General features: G+C 49.7%; 1 protein-coding gene across 4 annotated transcripts in view; it reads left to right on the forward strand.

Moving 5' to 3' along the window:
- PLPP4 (phospholipid phosphatase 4) overlaps positions 1-20,044 on the forward strand; it is a 118,211-nt gene that overhangs the window by 24,191 nt on the left and 73,976 nt on the right. For 2 of the 4 annotated variants that reach the window (XM_038578973.1, XM_038578975.1), the window contains exon 2: positions 19,103-19,211. In XM_038578973.1, coding sequence (XP_038434901.1) covers positions 19,103-19,211 — 109 coding nt within the window. Of the gene's footprint in view, positions 1-11,200; positions 11,337-13,877; positions 14,402-19,102; positions 19,212-20,044 lie in introns of those variants that run through there. The other 2 variants (XM_038578974.1, XM_038578972.1) reach the window with 2 other exon arrangements.

Below are 20,044 nucleotides of genomic sequence, written 5' to 3' on the forward strand. Positions count from 1 at the left end.
GTAGGACCTCCAGAACTAGAGGATGGTAAATGGCCCCACAGCACTTCCTTCCTGGAGCATTTCTCCCAGCGTCCCTGTCCCACACTCTCTCTCAACCTGTACTAGTTTCCACGCCACAACTGAGCTCTTACTTTCTCTGGGAGGCTTCCCCCAAGCCTGCAAGATGGACAGCACCCCTTCTCTCCCATTACAGTGCTCACCAAACCATGGGACTGTTGTCTATCTGATTGTCCATCTTCTGCTTTGGACCAAGGACTCACACGGCCTGTGTCTGCCTTATTAGATGCTCCTCTCTGAGCAGTTACCCTGTGACTGACCCACAATAAATGCCCAGTGGATACCTTGATCAGCAGTATGACCACTCTCAGAGTACCGGGTAAGATTCTGGGCCCACACCATTGGATCTTGTACCCCTCTTGCTGCCAGCCAGACAGGTTTGCTGACCCTGAGCTGTCGGGAACAGGTGATGGAATTGTGGATGCTTAGCTGGGCCATGCCCAGGTATGGACCACCAAGGAAGGAGGGCATAGACTGTCCTGGGGGTTCCAAGGCAGCATAGGGGATGTCAGGAGGAAAGGATGATGCAGTTCCTTGAATGAAAGAGCTTTAAAACAAGTGGAGATCTTTTTTTTTTTTTTAAGATTTTGTTTATTTGTTCATGAGAGACACAGAGAGAGGCAGAAACACAAGCAGAGGGAGAAGCAGGTACCTCGTGGGAAGCCCAATGCAAAACTCGATCCCAGGACCCCGGGATCATGCCCTGAACTGAAGACAGATGCTCAACCACTGAACCACCCAGTCATTCCACAAGTGGAGCTCTTCAACCATATTCGACTGCTATCTTGGTGGGAGTCACCGATTAACTGGAAAGGGTGAATGCTGGATGGGGAGGAGTTGGAAGTTAGTGATCATAACAGCCAGGGCATCAACTGCAAACCCTGCTGGGCTTTCCCTGGCTGCCAGGCACTTTGTGTACCAGTACCACCCCCCACCCCCGCCTCCCAGTGGGGTTTAGTGTTCCTGCTATCTGTGTGGGACAGACGACACAGACTTCTTCCAAGCTAGCCAGTAAGCATCTGATAACTAAAGTCTATTCCTACTCTAGGGGCCACCAAGGTTATACTCTGCTGTCTTGGTGTTTAGCAGCAGCTATTGTGGTGTCTGTAAGTATAGGAAGTCAGTGGCTGGGGACTTTGTGCCTGCGTTGTAGAGGCCCTGTCTGCCTCCTATGTCTGTTTTTGGGGAGGGAGCTGACCGATCAATCCCTCAGTGTACCTGGGACTCTGGTGGTGGGGTCCCTTCTTCTCCCTGGTTGGCAAGTGGCCCAGCTCATCTGCATTAACACGCAGACACTGGTCCTCTGCAGGCCTTGAGGTGGTGTGGGGTTGAGGGGAAGAGCTCACAGGCTGGAAGTCAGACAGCCATGGGTTTGAGTTCCTGCTGCTGCTTAACTGGCTATAGGACCCACATCCAATCACTTAAGCTCTCTGCACCTCAGCTGTGAAATGTGGACTTAGTCTCCAGTTCTGTAGAGCACTTGACGCAGAGGCCCACTTGACAAAAGGCAGCTAATGTTCCATCTGCTCTCAGGTTCTCAGCTGTGTTGCCTGTGGTCACGGTTGTTAGAAATCTGTTGTCTGGATGAGCTGAGCATTTCCACGAAAACCAACTGACTTCAAATGCCCACACCCATGGAGCTTGGGGAGCTTTTCTGCCTTATAGATGTCAGAGTGAGGGAAGGGACAGAATCAAATCGTCAAACTCTCCTGGCCTCACGCAGCCTGGGTGGGGGCCGTATCCAGGCCTCTTTGCCCTTGGTCATCCTAGCTGTGCTTATACAACCTGGTTGTCTGGTGTGTGTGTGTGTGTGTGTGTGTGAGTATGAGTGAATGACCCCTAACTCATTTCCCACAACTCTCTTGTAGCCAGAAATATGATTACAGACCATTTGTTGGAAGGGATATCAGTAAATATATCTTTTTTTTCTCTGGAATTATGGAAAGGGAACGTCATTCCTCAGCAAATTCTTTTGAACCTCTGTTAGACTTCAGGCAGGACTCTGGACCCTGGAGACATAGCAGCGACAAGACTGGTAAAGTCTTTGCCTCCATCAAGCTTGTATGTCAGTCTGGGTGGGAAAGTAAATAAGCGTACAAATAAAAATATAGTCTGTTGGATGGTGATGAACAATCCAAAAAGATGCAGCTGAAGAGAAGAAAGAGGACTTGGTTTACAATGGGATGTTGCTATGTCTTCTGTGGAAATGGTCGAGAACACCTGTCTGACAAGGTGCTATGTGAGTGGAGACTTGAAGCATGTGAAGAGTGAGCCTTGCAGGTGTCTGAGAGGAACATTCCAGGTAGAAGGAATGGCAGGGACAACATCCCGATATGGGAATGTGCTTGGCTAGTTCAGGGACCCTCGGGGAAGCCCATGTGGCTGGAACCAAGTGAGAAAATCACAGGAACGGTAGCGATGTGGATTGGCCAGGCCGTGGATTCCAGGCTGTGGGGCCAGTGACCATCCTCACATCATCTGGTCCCCACTGCTTAGACACCGTGCTCCCCAAGCAAGGCTCAGACTGGGCGAGCGGCACCCCCAGGATCACAGCTCCCAAGTTGCAGGTTACATTCCAGTGTAGAGCCACATGGCTCCGAAGTCCTCACTGCTGAAGGACAGTGAGGCAGGTGCCGCTGTTCCCCATCACTGTCCATGTCCCCATCCGTGTCCTGGCTGTCCTGGTTCCCTGCACCCTTGCTCCCTGCCAAGGGGACTCCAGCCTGCAGAGCGGTCCGGTGGCACTGACTGGGAACAGAGCCTTGCTCCCCCCTTCCCTCAGGGGAGCGGGGTGCTTCCTGCCAGGACTCGGCCTCATCTTCATCCAGGTTCGAAATGGGATAAATCAGAAATTCTCATTTGAGCTCAGGACACGGAGTCGGTGCTGGCCTCCATCGGCAGAAGCAGGTGAAAGTGCCAGCAACTTTTCTAAGGTCCTGGGGTGGCTCTGAGCGAGGAGGGCTGCAGGAGTTGGCTCAGGTGCAAACAGTGGACCTTAAAATAAGGCCGACCTGTGTGGGGCCTTGTGAGGACTGACCAGGTTAATACACGTAAAATACTCGGGATGTGCTGGCGCACCGAGTCCTCCATCAGTGTCCGCTGTGGTCATCACTGTCTGTCTGGGGTGGAGGGAGAAAGACAGACATGGGCTCTGTGCTCACACAGCTTCCAGCCTGGCGGGCTCCCCAGAGTCGGCTGGTATCTGTATGGTAGTAAGTGTCGCGCAGGAAAGTGTACAAGTGTGACGCCATGGTGACTGAACAGATGGAACCAGTGTTGACACTTTGGGGATTGTCTCCCCATCTCTCTTCTTTTCCTATGAATGTTTGCACATAATGTAAACAACAACAACAACAACAAAATAGGAGAGCCGAGGATTTTCCCTTCCCCTAGCAGTATGTCATCACAGCTGGTCACCGTAAGTGGCCAGCGTGTGGCAGAGGAGTATCCCGCAGGGACATCCACCTCCTAGCCCCTGGCATCTGCGGATGTGTTACCTTATGTGGCAAGGGGATTTCAGGTTGCAGAAGTAACTAAGGTTGCTCATCAGCTCACCTGGAGATGGGGAGGTTATCCTGGATAACCAGGTGTGATCAGTCTAATCACATGGGTCTTTGAAAGTGGAAGAGGAGGAGGTGGAAGCCGGGGCTAGAGAGATGTAGGGCAGACAGTTCCAGACCTGTTGTTGCTGCCTGTGAAGTTGGAAGGGGGTCATGAGTCAAAGAATGAGGGAGACCTCTAGAAGCTGGGAAAGGTAAGAAGTGGATTCTCCCCTGGAGCTTCCAGAAAGACATGCAGCCCTGCTGGCACTTTGATCTGAGCCCAGTGAGACGTTGCATCAGGTTTTTTTTTTTTTTTTTTTTTTTTTTAAGATTTTATTTATTTACTTTAGAGAGAAAGAGTGCATGCAAGTGGTGGTGTTGCGGGGCGGGGGGTGGGGTGGTGGTGAGGGAGAAAGAATCTAAAGCAGATTCTGCACTGAGCCCAGAGCTGGACCCAGGACTCCGTCTCATAACCCTGAGATCATGACCTGAGCCGAAACAGAGTCAGAGGCTGAACCAACTGAGCCACCCAGGCTCCCCCTACATCAGACTTTTGGCCTCTAGAGCTAGTTGTTGTATAAAGCCACTAAGTTTGTGACAGTCTGTTACAACAGCAATAGGAAACTAATACAGCTGGATTTCAGGACATGGGCTGCACCTTGTGCACTCTGGATCCTTGTGCCCGGCACCACTTTAAGCTCAATGGATATTAAACTCTTTGCACCTGCTCGCGAGTTGTGCCTCTGAGTTCAGGGCTGGAGTGGTGTCTCTCTTAGTCTCTCTTTTCAAATCCAGACCCTTCTTGATGCTGCCCGTTGGGAGTGGGCCCCAAGGCTTAGGGACCTGCTGCTGGCCCAGGCTGATCTCAGCCCAGGACGCTGCGAGAGCTCTGCTGGCTTAGCTCACAACTAACGAGGCCTTCAGAGGGGACTCCCCATAAAATAGAAGGATTCGTGGGTGGAACACTAAACAAGCACGTTTTTTAGTATCGGAAACTGCGCTCCCTGTCACATTTTAAAAAGGACCATATTGATTCATTCGCAGGGAAGCAACAACAGGGAAGATCAAAACCAAAGGGAAAATCCACATAAAGAGAAAAGATGTGAAAGGAGAAGTGTCCCGTTGACCTCTGGGTGCCTCCTGCCTTTCTCTTCCTTGCAGAGCAGCTCCAGAGCAGGGGTGTCCCACCCTGGATGCCCAGAGATTCGAGTTTGATTGGCCTGGGGCAGGGGCAGGGCACCGATATTTTAAAAAAGCTTCTCAAGTGAATGTGATGTGCGGCTGGCGGTTGAGAAGTGATGCCCCAGGACCTTGTTGCTCTGCTCTGTTCTCGCATTAGAAACCCTTCAAGGAGCGCCTGGGTGGCTCAGTCAGTTAAGCATCTACCTTCGGCTCAGGTCAGGATTTCAGAGTCCTGGGATTGAACCCCACATCAGGCTTCCTGCTTAGAGGGGAGTCTGCTTCTCCCTGGGACGCCTGGGTGGCTCAGCAGATTAGCGTCTACCTTTGGCTCAGGATGTGATCTCGGGGTCCAGGATCGAGTCCCACATTGGGCTCCCTGCAGGTCCAGGATTGAGTCCCACATCAGACTCCCTGCAGGGAGCCTGCTTTTCCCTCTGCCTATGTCTCTGCCTCTCTCTGTGTGTCTCTTGAATAAATAAATAATCTTAAAAAAAATAAATAAGCCCTTCAAACCCTAGGAGTCATTAAATGGTATTGCTTAGAAGCCACCCAAGCATTTCACAAATGGAGAAACTGAGGCTTACAGACACAGGTGCCACCCGAAAGGTCAGGAGGCATTCTGGTGCTCAGCTGAGGGCAGGGCCTCCATGTGCAAACTTCCCTATAGGCACTGCCAACAGCCTCCAATCAAGATGGTCCCAGCTTCCAAAAGCGAGTGGCTATCTTTCAATTGCTTTAAAGTTCTCTCCCTGATTCCCAAATCCTCCTTTAAAAAGATCAGGGGATCCTTCAATGTGAACATAGATCCCTCTGTCTCTACCTTCCTCTTGATGAGGCAGGACCACCTACTGAGTATGAGCACAGGCTCTGAAGGCATGAAGACGTGGCTCTGAGATCTGGCTGCCTGGATACTGTGTGTCCTCTGAGAGCCTCAGTTGGACCATCTGTAAAATGGAGGCAATATTAGTTTTGTGAGGTTGAAGAGATACGTAGTACATGTAGCAATGTGTGACGCAAGAATGCCAGGTATTATGATATTTTAAATTACTATTGATATAGGCACGGGCATGGGAATTCAAGTGTCAGTGCCAGTAACAACCATCAGTGGATAAGTTTTTTGCTGTTGCTTTTTGTCTTGCTTTGGAATGCACTCACTTGCTGGTGGTCAGCCGTGTCTACTCGTTGACCTGACAGGGAGTGAATCCTCACCTGCAGTGTGATAATTGTGAGTTTCCAAGTGAGTGTAGCATTCGAGGAGCACTAGCTTTGGAGCAGAGTCTCATTGGGCATTTGCACCTCCTTTACACTACCTGTCTTGAGATGAGCCTGCAGGGGGCCATCTCCTGTAGGAGCCCAGGCTCTTTGGGAAGAGCCGAGCCTCTTGTTTGCTGTAGGATTCAGGGGATCTGCTGCTTTCCTCTGCATGTCTATATTACATAAAAATTTTCCATGCAAGTAATTGCAGAATGGGGTAACAAGGAGGATAATAGGGGGAGATAATTGTGGATAAATCAGCATGATTACACTTTTCCCCAAACTCGATTACCCAAGTTTGCAGTGCTGTGCAAAATCCTGAAAGCCAATTAAGGCCTTCCAGTAATGACTGCAGATTCTGGGGAAGCCTCTCCGACGAGTCCAGCTGGCTGCCCAACAGGTTGAGAATGGCAAGAACAACCCTTCTGCTTTTGATTTGCTATGTTTTAGAGACAGCCAGGGAGTTCTATTGTTATGTTTTTAAACAAAGCAATTATGGATACTGGTGAAAAGTAGGTACCATCTCTGCTGCTGATTATGTATATGGTGATTTAGATACACCTTGGGTATTTTACAAGGGGATATTTTTTTTTCTGTGTATTGCATTTCTTTTTAAAAAATTTATTTAAATTCATTTACTGAACATGTAAGGTATTATTAGTTTCAGAGGTAGAATTTAGTGATTCATCAATTGCAAGAACCTAGTGCTCATTACATTGAATGCCCTCCTTAATGCCCATCACCCAGTCACCCCATCCCCCCATCATGCCATCCCCTCACGTACCTCCCCTCCCACACCCCTCAGTCTGATTTGGTAATATTACCCAGTTGCACGGGTACTGATTCATTTAAAGATGCATGATACCACTTATAAAATAACCAGTTAAAGGACTTGGGGAATCATTTAAGGCAGATAAGCAACAGTTGGTTTCCTTAGCAGCATACTGTTAGCCTCCTTTCCTGGTATTACTTGATCTTTATACTCAGTTTTTTTCTAGCTTTATTGACATATAATTGACATAAAACAGTGTAGAAATTTAAGGTACATAGTATGTTGATCTGATACACTTGTATGTTGAGAAATGATTCTATAGCATTAGCTAACACCTGCATCATCACATAATTAGTGTATCTTTTTTGTGGTAAGAACATTGAAGATCTATCTTAGTAAATTAGTAAATTTCAAGTGTGTAATACAGTATTATTAACTATAATCACCATGCTGTACATTAGATCTCTCGAACTTACTCATCTGATAGCTGGAAGTTGCTACCCCTTGATGACCATCTCCCCATTTCTCCCACCCCCCACCTCCAGCCCTTGGTAACCACCATTCTAGTCTCCATTTCTATGAATGTGACTTGTTTAGATTCCACATGAGTGAAATCATACAGTATTTGTCTTTCTGTGTCTGACTTATTTCACTTAGCATAATGCCCTCAAGGTCCGCCCATATTGTCATAAGTAACAGATGTCCTTCTTTCTTATGGCTGAATAGTATTCCATTGTGTGTGTGTGTGTGTGTGTATACATATATATATCTCACATCTTCTTTATCCATCCATCCATTATTAGACACCTAGGGTTGTTCCCATATTTTGGCTATTGTAGAGAACGCTGCAGTGAACATGGGAGTGCAGGTGTTAGGGATGGAGATGTTAATTTGGAAAGACCAGAGTTGGGCTGGCATGGTCCTGTGAACATATTTGGTCCCCACTCCAGAAGATCCCAAGTCCTGGGACACCCTCCTGGGACCAACATTATTCATGAAGGGGCTGGAGGGAAGGAGAGAAGCTTGAGCAAGAGAAACTGAGCATGGGGAGGAATCAGAGAACAGGAGGATGGTGCCCAGGAGCCCAGGGCCAACACTAGCCCCTTTTGAATGGGTCACAAAACCTCCTCAGTAGGCAGGATATCGATACTTGTTGAATGTGTGGCTGCATGAATGAATGAATGAGGAGTAAAGCCTAGCATTTATTGGCTTCGCTTACTCTGTGTCAGTCATCTCATTGATGATAATCCTTTTACAAATGAGAAACTGAGGCTCACAGAAGTAAAGTGATTTGGCCAAGGTCAAGCCCACAGATGTGTCTCAGAATCTGTGTTTTTCATTTGACTGCTCTGCTCTACTGCAGACAAATGGATGAATAGATAAATAGATTTCCATTTTACTGATAAAGAAGAAATGCCATTGAGGGAGAGATTTTCCTACAATGACAATCTAATCAGGTCTTTTGATTCTTGGTCTTGGCTGCTGCTAACTAGTGCCAACTGGGGTCCTCCTGGTGCTCCCTGCACTTAGTGGAGTTGTCTGCAGCCCACTCGTGGTTTTGCTTCTACCTCAGGATGCTTTAGCCCACACTTCCAGAAACAGGGGCAGTGGAAGTAGCTCAGATTATGATCAGAAGACCTGAGCTTGAGCTTCAGTTTAGTTTGGTTGCTTGTCCTGCCTAATGCACTTGGGCAGGTCAAGGAGCCTCTCTGAGCCTCAGTTTCCCTCTCTGGGCAATGGGGATGGTAGTGCCTACTTTTTCATTATAAGAAGTGACTGAGGGAAGGTGAAACACGTGTCCAGCAGGCTCCTGGCTAGTAGGAAGCACTCAGAAAGTGACTGGCTGACTCATCCTTCCTCAATCTGCTTCCTCTCTCCCCTTCTTTCCCTCTGGGTGTCTCTGAAGCCAGCATCCCATTTACTGTGTTACCAAGGAGCCATTCAGACAGTCTGTGACGTATCAAACCCCATTCTCAGCAGTGCAGGGGGCTGGGGTCATGCTGTCGCTTGGGACAGAGAGAGCAAGGTTTGGAAATCGGTCTTTCAGCAGGAGAGTGGTGCTGATGGTCGTGTTGGGGGTGGGGAATAGCTAAATGCACACCTGCTGTGGACCAATTAGTCCTAACAAACCACTTGGCAGAGGAGCACCCCACAAAGCCAGGCTCCTTGAGAAGAGGGAGGTGCACTTGTCCACTGGGAGTGCTGGCCTCATAGAGTGGGGGGTCCTAGAGACTAGGGGGTTCCTGGAGATTAAGTGCCCCCAGTCCGGAGCTAGCCAGCAGTCAGCCTACAGCAGCCACAGAGACGAGCACAGGTGTCACATTGCATAGTCGAGCTGGGGGACTCACAGACACAGTGGGGGTGGCTGGACCCTGGGTGGGACTTTGTGCTCCCAAGGGAGCAGCTCCTTCTTAGCTCCTTCATCAGTGCATTGCCCTGAAGGGATGTAGGCCTGAGATTGCCAGACCAAATTCTTCAGAAGCCGGAAATTCAGATTTTGTTATAAGAGCTCCTGGTTTTTTAAACATTGGGCATGGATCATACATTTTTTTAAAACATTTTATTTATTTATTCATGAGAGACACACAGAGAGAGGTAGAGACCTAGGCAGAGGGAGAAGCAGGCTCCCTGCGGGGAGCCCAATGAGAGACTTGATCCCAGGACCCCGGGATCATGACCTGAGCCAAACGCAGACGCTCAACCACTGAGCAACCCAGGTGTCCCAATGAATTATACATTTTTTAAAAAAACACTGAGAAGCCTAAACCAAATGTAGCCGCAAGTTTTGTCCAAGGGCAGCCAGCTGCCAGCCTCTCTTTGAAGATTCCATGAGGCAGAAGATTGGGTCTTTATTGAAACAGCTGCCGCGGATTTGTTTTGTCTTGATGCAACAGGTGTGTAGCGAACACTTACCATGTGCCAGGCTCTGATCAAAAGCTGATTAGAATCCTTAGTGTCCTCTTGTAGCCGGTGTTGTGCTGTGACCCTTACTTTCAGCCCGAAGCCACTGAATCTTTGCAGCAGTGATGATGATCCAGCTATTGTTGGTCCTCCCGTCAGGAAGATTTCGAGTGAGCAGATTGATCTGACCATGGAGCCCAGTCATACCAACAGGCAGCGATTGCTTGGTCCTTGGCTTAGGAGCTGGCCATCGTTGGGGCCACAGAAACCAGCATAGATATGTGCTAGGTCAAGCCCAGGTCCGCAGGCCCATGTGTCAGTGTGACTCTGCATTAAGGATTTGAGGGTTTGCAGCGCAGGTGGCCAGGGAAACAGTGACAATACAGAGAGCAAAAGACTAGGGGCAAACATGAAGGTTCTTTATCTGCTTAAAAACCACAGGCCTGGCCATTCCTCAGGGTGGAGGGGGATTGTGTGCCTTCCCCAGATCTCAACCTGCATGAGCAGGTTGTCATGCCAAGGGCACGTGTACCCCAGCAGCTTGTCTCACACCCACATGTTCTCCACCCTGACCTGGCCCCAGGCCGTCAACCTCCCATCAGATCATGGCTGTCCTCAGCCCTTAGCCTTCCAGTTTGTGGCTGTTCCAGCTCACGAATGTGCCTCCTCTCACCTACCAGCCCAACTGAAGAACATTCTAGAACATGGAAAAACAGGTCATGGAGAAAATGGTAAGGGGCTTTGTGCAGGTCAGAGCTTTGCTGATATCTGCCGAGCACTGGGGTAAGAAAGGTTTCCTGCCACCCTGCACCGCTGCTGACACGAGGGGAATTCAGATGAGGTGATAAGGGAGGAAGATCTCAAAGGCACTTCGAGGGCCCCTGTTTGGACCAAGTGCTCTCTGGCTGATGCGTTTTAATTAAAATTACAGCTCAGAAGCTCCTTGAAATTACGTTCTGTCTTCACCGTGTTTTGTCCTGAGTGTTGAGTGGCATTCTGTTCTGCCCCAGAACTCTGCTCAGTGTGTACTGGGATCCTTATGTGGCCTGGTGTGGGCGTGGGTATGGAGAGTGCTCCAGAGTGCTTTAAGCTCTGGCTCAATTCCTAAAGACTTACTTAATCCAGGAGTGAATGCTTCACTGGGCATTCTAGAGTCAAAGCTTAATTGGAGACTGAGGTCTCTGAGCAAAGAAATACATACTTTCCTCCCTCTTCTTTTACTAGTTTTTTTTTTTTTTTTTTAGTTTTTTCTTTTTCTTTGGAGTGGCTCTTGTTTGCTTGTGGCTCAGACGCAGTGTGGGGGTCCCTGCAGAAACATTTTCTGCTAGGAGATGTGTCTGGCCCAAGGGGAGAGCTTTGCCAGGGGAGGGCGAGGTGGGCTGGGTTCTGAGCTCCACGAAGCCCTGCAGCCAGAGGGAGGCAGATTCCACATGTTTCCTGGAGTCGCAAGCTCAGCGACCTGGCTCTACCCATAGTCACCCATCACCCATGACTCACTGTCACTAGCCAGTCACCACCCTAGTTATTAAGCTCCTGCTTTCGAGGCATCCAGTCTGGGCAGCCTCTGAGCCAGGGAGAGGACTCCTCACTGCCTCGGGCTCTGAGACACCTTAACCTGAGGTTTTCAGGTAGGTCTAGATGCCTAGGTTTTGGAAGGAAACTCCTTTTGTGAAGGACCTGACCTTTTCCCTCATCTCTCTTCTTGCTGACTTTTCATTATTCTTTCCATTGTTGCACTTGACTGAAATGATACTTTCCAAGAGCATCAGTTGCTTTGGCTGATAAAACACTTAATTTTGTAAGTATCTTTTGATTCAATGAGCAAAATCATTTTATTATTTTATTTTATTTATTATTTTATTTTTTTAGCAAAATAATTTTTAAAAAACTCTTTTTGTGGTGGAAATTGTCAAATACCCCCCACCAGTTACCCCACTCTGATTTCACCTGTTCCTCCTTTCCCTTTGTTGGTGGGGTATTCCAAAGCAAAGCCCAGACATGACATCATTTCGTATGCCAACACTTCAAAAACCTTAACCAATGAGAACTTAAAAAAACACCACCAACAACAAAACAAAAAAACCCTGAACCAGCCCCCCAAGAGCACGATACCATTTGTAAACTCTGATCAAATTAACACCTGATGTCTTTGAATCAGGATCCAGGGAAGGTTCACACATTCTTCTGTGGTATGCACATTTTTAGGCCTGGGTTTGTTTTTTTTTTAAAATCTGGAGTTTTTCAATGATTAATAATGTTAATGCCAGCTGAGAGCTTCTCATGAACCCCAGCTGTGATCCCAAATTCTCACTACACTTCTGCCCATTTTATGGATGGGGAGGGGGCTTCAGCCGCTTGTCCCAGGTCATGAAGCCCCAGCTGGACCTCAGGTATTGGCTTTCGCAGGCTGCGTTTATGCAGACCAGGATTTTCTGTTTGAGTTCAGACAATTGAGATGTTTTCTGACTTCTGTTGACTTCCAGAGGGAAGGCATCCTCAGCAGGAATGTTCAGAAACTTGGATGAAATGTTTGGACCTCTGGGGTGGTGCACGCAGTTTTGAGCGTTGTGCTTCTGCAGAGTGTACTTCCATGTGCCCGTGCCCCGTTGCCGGCGGGTTTGGGTGTGTCCTGCCTGTTCTGTGTGGTGGTGTGAACATGCTGTTGTGGCAGGAGATGATCTGGGGCAGAGGGCATCTCCGCGGCCCTGAAGGCGGGTGGTGTGGTCCTCTCTGCTTCCAGAGGAGGCACCCAGGGCTCAGAGAGGAGGTGTAAGTTGCCCAGGGTCACACAGGTTGTAAGCGGCAAAGGTAGGACCCAGGCTTCTCAACTCCACAGCTCTGCCGACACTGTATTTTCATTGCTATGTTACCTTCTCCCCTATTTCCCTCCACGTTGGGGGTTCCTGCTCCTGGACCTCTCTATGCCAGCCTCTCATCCTGGACAATTTCAAATATACAGAAAAGCTGAAACCGTGAAATGATCCCCCATCCACTCCACTTAGATGTAGCAATGACCATTTTACCCTATTTGCTTTATTTCTGTGTTTATGTGGTTTATGTATGATTTTCTGAACTATTTGAGAAGACAGATGATTATCCTGAGCTCCCGAAATACATCTAAAAATAAGGCATTCATCTACCTATGTCCTTACCACAGTAAAATAAAGGAAATTGGGAACATTTCCTTACGATCACCGGATACCTGGTTTGTTACAGTCCCTGTGTTGCCCTAGTCATCCTCAGTTTCTTTTTAACAGCTTTTTAAATTTTTTTGACCCAAGATCCATTCAAATGTGTGTTACATTTGGTTGTTTTGTCTCTTCAGATTCTTGTAATCTGGAACGTTCTCTCTGGTTTTATTCCTGGACTTGTCTAATTATTTGCTTGAGGGCATTTGACTTGTTTCTCTGCCCCTGTGTTTCCTATAAGCTGGAACTTGGAGCCAAAGACTTGATTAGGTTCAGAATATACATGTTTGGGAAGGATGCTCCGTGGAGGTGCCGTGTATTTCTTGTAGCATGTGTCAGAGGCACACAGGTGTCTGTGGTCCCAGTACTGGGGCCCACAGGTAGGGGAGGCAGGATAGGGCCATGTTTCTAGAAGCTAAAGGAGAGCTGGTAGTCTTTGGGTCGGTGGCTACATTTGATCCATGCTGCCTCCTCTTGGTCCTATTTCTTCCTTCCTGGAGCTGGGTAGATTGATGACATCTCCAGGCTTGGCCCACATATTTCCACCACGGTCCCATCCCATTGTGTTCAGGAGGGCTTAGCCAAGAGGTAAATGCTCTGATACCCCGTCTTCACCCCTTTGGAGAGGAGGGATTCCTACCCTGGGGTTATAGGGGTGGCCATATATGACACCTAAGATGAGACAAAGAGATGGATGCAGTTTATTAGTCACAGAGGCTCACAGCAGGGGAGGAGGACATTGCCTGCTGTGCAGAGCTAGGAGCAGGGCAGAGTGAATCGACAGGGCCTGTGGGAGGTCGGCTGTGTAGTAAGAGGCTGGGGTGTCCTTGGTTCCTGTGGAAGGATGTGACTGGCCTGTTCCTGGGCTGGGAGGGGACTGAAACCCAATGCTCAAGGAAGGATAAACAGAAATCACACCTGGTCCCTTGATAAGGAGGGTTGTTTGGTGGGGGGACGTTTCCTGTGGGAGTGGAGTGGGGCAGGGAGCTTGTGGTCAGGCTGTTTGAAGTCAGTGCAGTTTCAGGTGTCAGGGCAGGACACAATATTGGGCTGTAATTTTAGGCTTTCCCCCGCAGGGCAACAACATAGGCCTGTGCCCTCCCAGGCGGGTGCTTCACATCAGGACCCTGTTCAGTATCCGTACCAGCCCAGTACAACAGGGAGGGGGTCTTGTCGGCATTCCTTGGCAGGGTAAGGAAACCAAGGCCCAGGAAGGGAAGTGCCTTGCCCGAGGTCACTGTGCCAGTAAGGGAGAGAGGAAATCCAGCCCTGGCTGCCCCTCCAGAATCTGTGCCCACAGAGTTGGAAGGGTGTGAGGACCAGAGCCAGGCTCTGCCTGTGTCTCGGCCCCAGGTGGCAGTCACCCCCACTAAACCCGCCTTCTCATCCTTTGTGATGAGAAGCTGCACAGAAGAGAGAGGGTCCCCAGAATGGGGCAGGGGCTCTGCGAGCCGTTCCTCACCTGGTCCGGGGCTGGCCACCTGGCTGCGGTTCTCCCCAAGCAGGTGAGTGGCAGGTGGCTTTGCTGCGGGGGGTACCTGCTTCTCTGAGGGGTCAGGGAGGAGGGGGTAGGCGGGAGCAACTCCTGGGGGCTTCACTGCTCTCGTATCTTCGCTTCGCTCCTTCACAGCAAACATCAAACTGCTCTCTGCAAGAATCGATCTCAGGCTTCACCATGTTGCCTTTCCCAAGAGTAAGGCTGTATTTCTAATTGTGGGAAATGATATCTCTTATTAAAATAATTGCAGATGCCATTACACTGGTGGGCGCTGCGTGTGCGTGCGAGTATCTGCATGATTTTTCCTTAAAGTTCCCGAGTACCTGCTGAGGAGCACGTGGGATGGTAGACATTCCCTGGCACCTAGAGTTGTGATGACGTAGGCAAGAGACCTCTTTGCCTTGTAGTCTCAGTGTCCCCATCTCTAAAATGGGAATAATAGCAATTTCTATCTCCCAGTGCTCTTATGAAGAGTAAACGAGCAATGTTCGAAAGCACTTAAGTCAAGGGCATGGCACAAGATGGCTCCAAATGTCATAACTCATTATTTCTATGAAAATTGTTCCTCTTGTCTTTGGGGGTGGCCAATGACCCATCTCAGGAGAAGGCTGTGCAGGGGCAGGTCCCTGACTTCTGGGTCACAGAGATCATTCATCGTCATGCTCTCTCTGTAGCCTCATCTTACCCCTTGCCCCAGGGCTAACGGTAAATCTGATCCACCTCCTCCCTGCCAGGAGTGGAGCAGCTGCCTGTCTACTGACTGCCTCCAGGGTCCATTTGTAAGCGTTTCCCCTCTTGTACAGGAGAGGCCCACTAGGGAGGACAAGTCAATAGTTCAATTAAGAAACAGGCTTTACTTTATGCTCTTGCCTGGAAAACTTCTTTATCACGAGTCTTGTTTTTCCCTCCTTCACATTACAAGGTTCAGAAGTGACTGCCTGGGCCATTGTTCGCTCACAGAATGGCCGAGGGATGAGTGGCAGTTGTTGACATCCTGTCTGACACTCTTCCCCCCGCCTGCAACTCACTGCCCACAGGTTGGGCATAAGGGGGTGGGGAGTCCTTCTCAGACCCACATCATGTCCTCAGCACTGTTCATGTCCATGCTGCAGGAAGAGCAGCCACGTTTGATTGAGGCCTTCAGTGCCCAGACACTGTGCCAGACCCCAACTTTTCTTACTGTTAATGTTAGCAGTATTATTATAGCCCAGGAAGGTATGGCCATCCTTGGGGATGGGGGTAAGATACGGAGTCTCAGAGAGGTTAAGTGACTTTTCTTGAGCCACCCATCTGGCAAATGCCAAAGCAAGGATTTGCACCAAGTTTAATGGTGTGGTTAGGTTCATCTTTCAGTACAATCTTGTGTTATTTCTGGTTGGGAGAAAAGGAGGTAGAAAGCTGTGTCTAGTATGTGACTGAAGCGTTAACCTTATCTTGAAAAAGGTATGTCATCAAGGTCCATGACTTAAAGATCATTGACAAATCTGTGGAGTTTTTAGAAGATGATGGAGAGATTCTGGGGCTTTGAGAACTTGACTTTGAGTTAGAGGAGGCATGGGGGACAGAGGCATCCCTGCTCCTTGCTGGTGTGATGTCAAGATGTCAAGGGCCATTCTTCTGGGTTCCTAACTGTGGGCTGAATCTGTTGGTGCATTCCACATGTGAACGGTGATAGAAATACATCCCATAACATTTCTAGGGAGTCAGAGTCCTCGTAAGCTGCTCTAGACTAGGGGCCATCTCATGGGTCCAGCTACTGGAACACTCCTAACCTGACATCTCCTAAAACAGAGTGGGCTGGCGATCTGGGTAGACAGCACTCTGATACTTGTGACTGAAGACCTCGACATCTCATTCCCCAGCTAGTTGGCATTTAGGGTTCCTTGCCTATAATCTCTGCAAGAGTGGGGACTGTGTGTGTTTTACTCCCCAGGGCTCATAGGGCAATACCAGGCACATCGTAGGCACTCAGTATTTGTTGAGTGAATAAATGGTCGGCAAACGTGATCCACCATCTGTCCCCTACTGTACTCCTTCCTATGTAAGCAGGTATTGCAGGCTGCTTAAAGTCAGGCTGAGCTGCGAAAACAGGACCGGCCACCAAGAGAAGGAAAGAGGAGAGAGAGAGAGAGAGAGGGAGAGAGAAAGAAAATAGGAACCCAGCCTAAGGATGATTTGCACATGAATTAAAGAGAGAATTGCCCAGCGTAAAAACTGGAATAACATCTTTGAATTTTGATAGTGTAGGTTTTCCCAGTTCTTCAAACCCCATCATCGGAAAACTGGGAGAAGACAATAGTCTTCAGAGGACAACGGTCCTCCTTTGCCAAGAAGAAATTGACATACAGTTAGATTAAGATAATTGTCAAACTCAAACAGCAAAGAAATTAAAAAAGCGTTATCTTGGATCCAAATCCAACAGCAAGTTACTTGCCTTTGGATTACAATTTTCGCAAAAGAAAAATTTATGTTTATTTGGTAGTAACTCCTTCCTTTTCCCATCAAAACCTTTTGAACTGCTTCCACGTCCACTGTGGTGTTGGAGATGATTTTCTGGGCTTTGCAGGGTGAGGATACGCAGGGGGGAGCCCCTGCCTCCACAGTCCTGGGGAGGACACGTTCGCGCCTTCTCGCTTCTCCTTCCGTCTCCCCCACACCTTGCCGGGGAGGCTCTGGGGGACCTCAGAGAGAGGCCAGGTGAGGCTCTAAGGCAGCAGCACCAAAGTCGGATTTCGTAGCAGTCTTCGGTTTTTACTGTATTTCTTTGGCTGTTTACCGGTTATTTATGGAGGGAATGCTGATTTCATCATTAAGCAGGAACATGACAAGTTTCTTCTAGGCTTTTCGTTTACAAAGTCTCAAAGGAAAGTCTCTGTACGGGAGGAGGGGGAATAAGGCAACACTGGCCCACTTGGTTCTTAAAAGGTCAAAGCTGGGGAGCACTGGCTTTCCCGCCTGAGAGCTGTGTGTGTCCAACTGTCAAGGCTCAACATGAATCCCCTGGGGGGCTTGTTAAAAATGAAGATCCTGTCTGATGCCATAGATCTGGGCTAGGCCTCCAAGCGGTTTGAGCCACAGGGCAGCGGCTGGAGGTGCCAACTGTCTGGTTCCTGTACGCACAAGACTCCCACGTGGCTCCTGGGCACATTCATGTGTGGGACGTGCTGACCTCACAGCTCTGGGACGTCCTAGTGCGTAGTGAGCCCTGGTGAACAGGTCATCGGAGGCCATGCCCGACCCCCTCGCTGGAAGCTGGCTTCCCATTTCCTAGCTTCCAGAGCACCCACAGAGAGCTTGTGGAAGGCAGTTTCCAGGCCCAGGATGTCCTTTCTTGGCAACCACCCTGTACCGTCTCCAGACCTTTCCATTCCACCACATGCCCACCTCTGCCCCTGTTTGCTTTGGGAGACCCAAGTCCTCTGCGTGGCTGCCTCGCCGTCTGGATTCTCAGAGGCAGACACCGGTGGCTGGAGCGTGGCTGGAGAAAGCACGTCTGTCTTTCTTGGCTCCGCTGCTCCCAGAGGATATAATTTGCTTGATAGATGCGTTCTGGCAGCAGCTCCCCAGGGTGGGATGTGGAATTGTGCAAAAAGGTGGGGTGCACGAGGCTTTAAAAAATAGCCACAAGGATAGTAACACCTGGGGGACAAGCGGAGCGAGGAGGGACGTGCTCGGCGGCGGGGCCTGCTGCGTGGGGAAGGGATGGGGATCGAGGTTCTGGGGTCTGTGAGGGCGGGGCCTGGGCCCCTCGCAACGCTGACAGCCCGTGGGATGGGACCTTGCTACACCCCTGCTGAGGGGTGGAGTCCATTCCCCTCTCTTGAGTCTGGGCTGATGGGTGACACCACCCTGTCAGACCCACGTACTGAACCGAGCCCGCAGGGAGGACGCCTGGGCCGGAGGGTCATCTGACAAAGCCAAGCACGTCCTGGCAGGCTCTGACCCCCTCGCCCCTGCCCACCCCGTTTTTCCTCTTGGTGGTGACTGCTCTGCATGCACCTGTTGTGGGCTCCCGGGGTGCGGGGGGCTTGGGAGGGTGGCGAGAGGAGGACGTGGATGCTTCATGCTGCCTGCGTTCTTGGCAGCAGCCCCAGAATGCCCCTCATTCCCCTTTTCCTTCCCTCCCTTCCCTTCCCCCTGTGTTCCTCCTGCCAGACCTCCTGTCTTCTCTGGGAGGCTTTTCTTGCTCACTCTGCCCCCAACTGGTGGCGACATGTCAGTGCGCCGTGGTGGGGGGGAGGGAGGGGGGACAGGGCCCCAGGTTGGGGGGGTGGGGGGGGGTTCCTGGCCCAGGTGGTGCAGGCTGCTCCCTCACCTTTGCTCCACGGGGGCCCATTTCCTTCCCAGAGCTGCGCTGCTGGCCTGGCCTTGCCCCACCCCGAGCCCCCCACCTCCCTGCCACCCCCCTTCTGCTCCTCGGCTCCTAGTTCACATCAGAGATCCGACTTCGAGGGTCTTTGTATGTCAGCTTTGCAGCTGTTCTTTTATGCTCCGAATGGGTCTTTGCTGGCACGTGCTGCCAGAAGGTTCTACAGAGTCTCAGTAATTCTTTCCATCCATTCTTCCCTCCTGAGGCAGCCTGTTATTCCTTCCCCTTCCCCAGAGGCTGGATTCTCCACCCAGGGCGTGTGGGAGTGGCCTTCTCAGGGAACTACAGGCTACAGATGAGTGCTCAAGCCCTCACAAGTCTGTCTTTGTTTTGTTTCAGTTTTACAGAGTTTTTGGATCCATTCCAGAGAGTCATCCAGCCAGAAGAGATCTGGCTCTATAAAAATCCTTTGGTGCAATCAGACAACATACCTACCCGCCTCATGTTTGTAAGTACCATTATTTTATGGCTGATTTGACCAGTCTCCCAAGTATGAACCAATGGGTTTTCATTTCTGCTTTTCTAACCCCTGCTGAAGACAGTGAGGAGTCTGGAAGAAAGAGGAGGTGAGCAGCCCATCACATTAAACTCAATTCCAGGTCATGACGGGTGCTTGCTTGGTCATGTGAGAACTAGTAATCGCCTGCCACTTTGGAAAGAGAAGGGACTTGCTTACCTGAGTTCTTTCCAAATATTTACAGTAAAATAAGACTAGAAACAGATTTCCCTGTTCCATTTCCTTCTGGGATAAACCTCGATTTTTGCCAAACTCAGGCCCCATAGACAGCTCTGTTAACTGCTCTTTTTGGTTTCTAGGTGGTCATGTGACACCACTGATGACCTCCACCTTGTATGACTCAATCCCTGGATAGTCTTTTGTGTCTTTCTACTTCTAGAATAAATGGGCCAGGATCCAAATAGCTGGTAGATATAGTGGCATTACTTTCACCTCTTCACCCCGCCCCATGGCAGCTGTCCCCTCTTACACCTCACTTCCTATGTGCCAAGCCCTTTGCTGAGAGCTTGAGAAAGGATTATCTCACCAGCATTCCAGTGAGAAAGCTGTCAGTCTTGTCCATATTTGCAGGTGCAGAATTGCATCCCAGAGAAAGAAGGAACCTGCCCAAATCCACACAGCCAGTGAGTGGCAGAGCCAGGATTCAGATCCAAGCAGGAAGCTCTGAGCCCAGTCTCAGCCATGAGGCTGCCCTGTAGGTCAGGAACCCAGTGTTCAGGATTCCTTGCTGATGCTAATTGCCTCCTGGGGAATTGCCATCAGGC

The sequence above is a fragment of the Canis lupus genome, chromosome 28 (assembly GCF_011100685.1).
Source record: "Canis lupus familiaris isolate Mischka breed German Shepherd chromosome 28, alternate assembly UU_Cfam_GSD_1.0, whole genome shotgun sequence".
Lineage (NCBI taxonomy): Eukaryota > Metazoa > Chordata > Mammalia > Carnivora > Canidae > Canis > Canis lupus.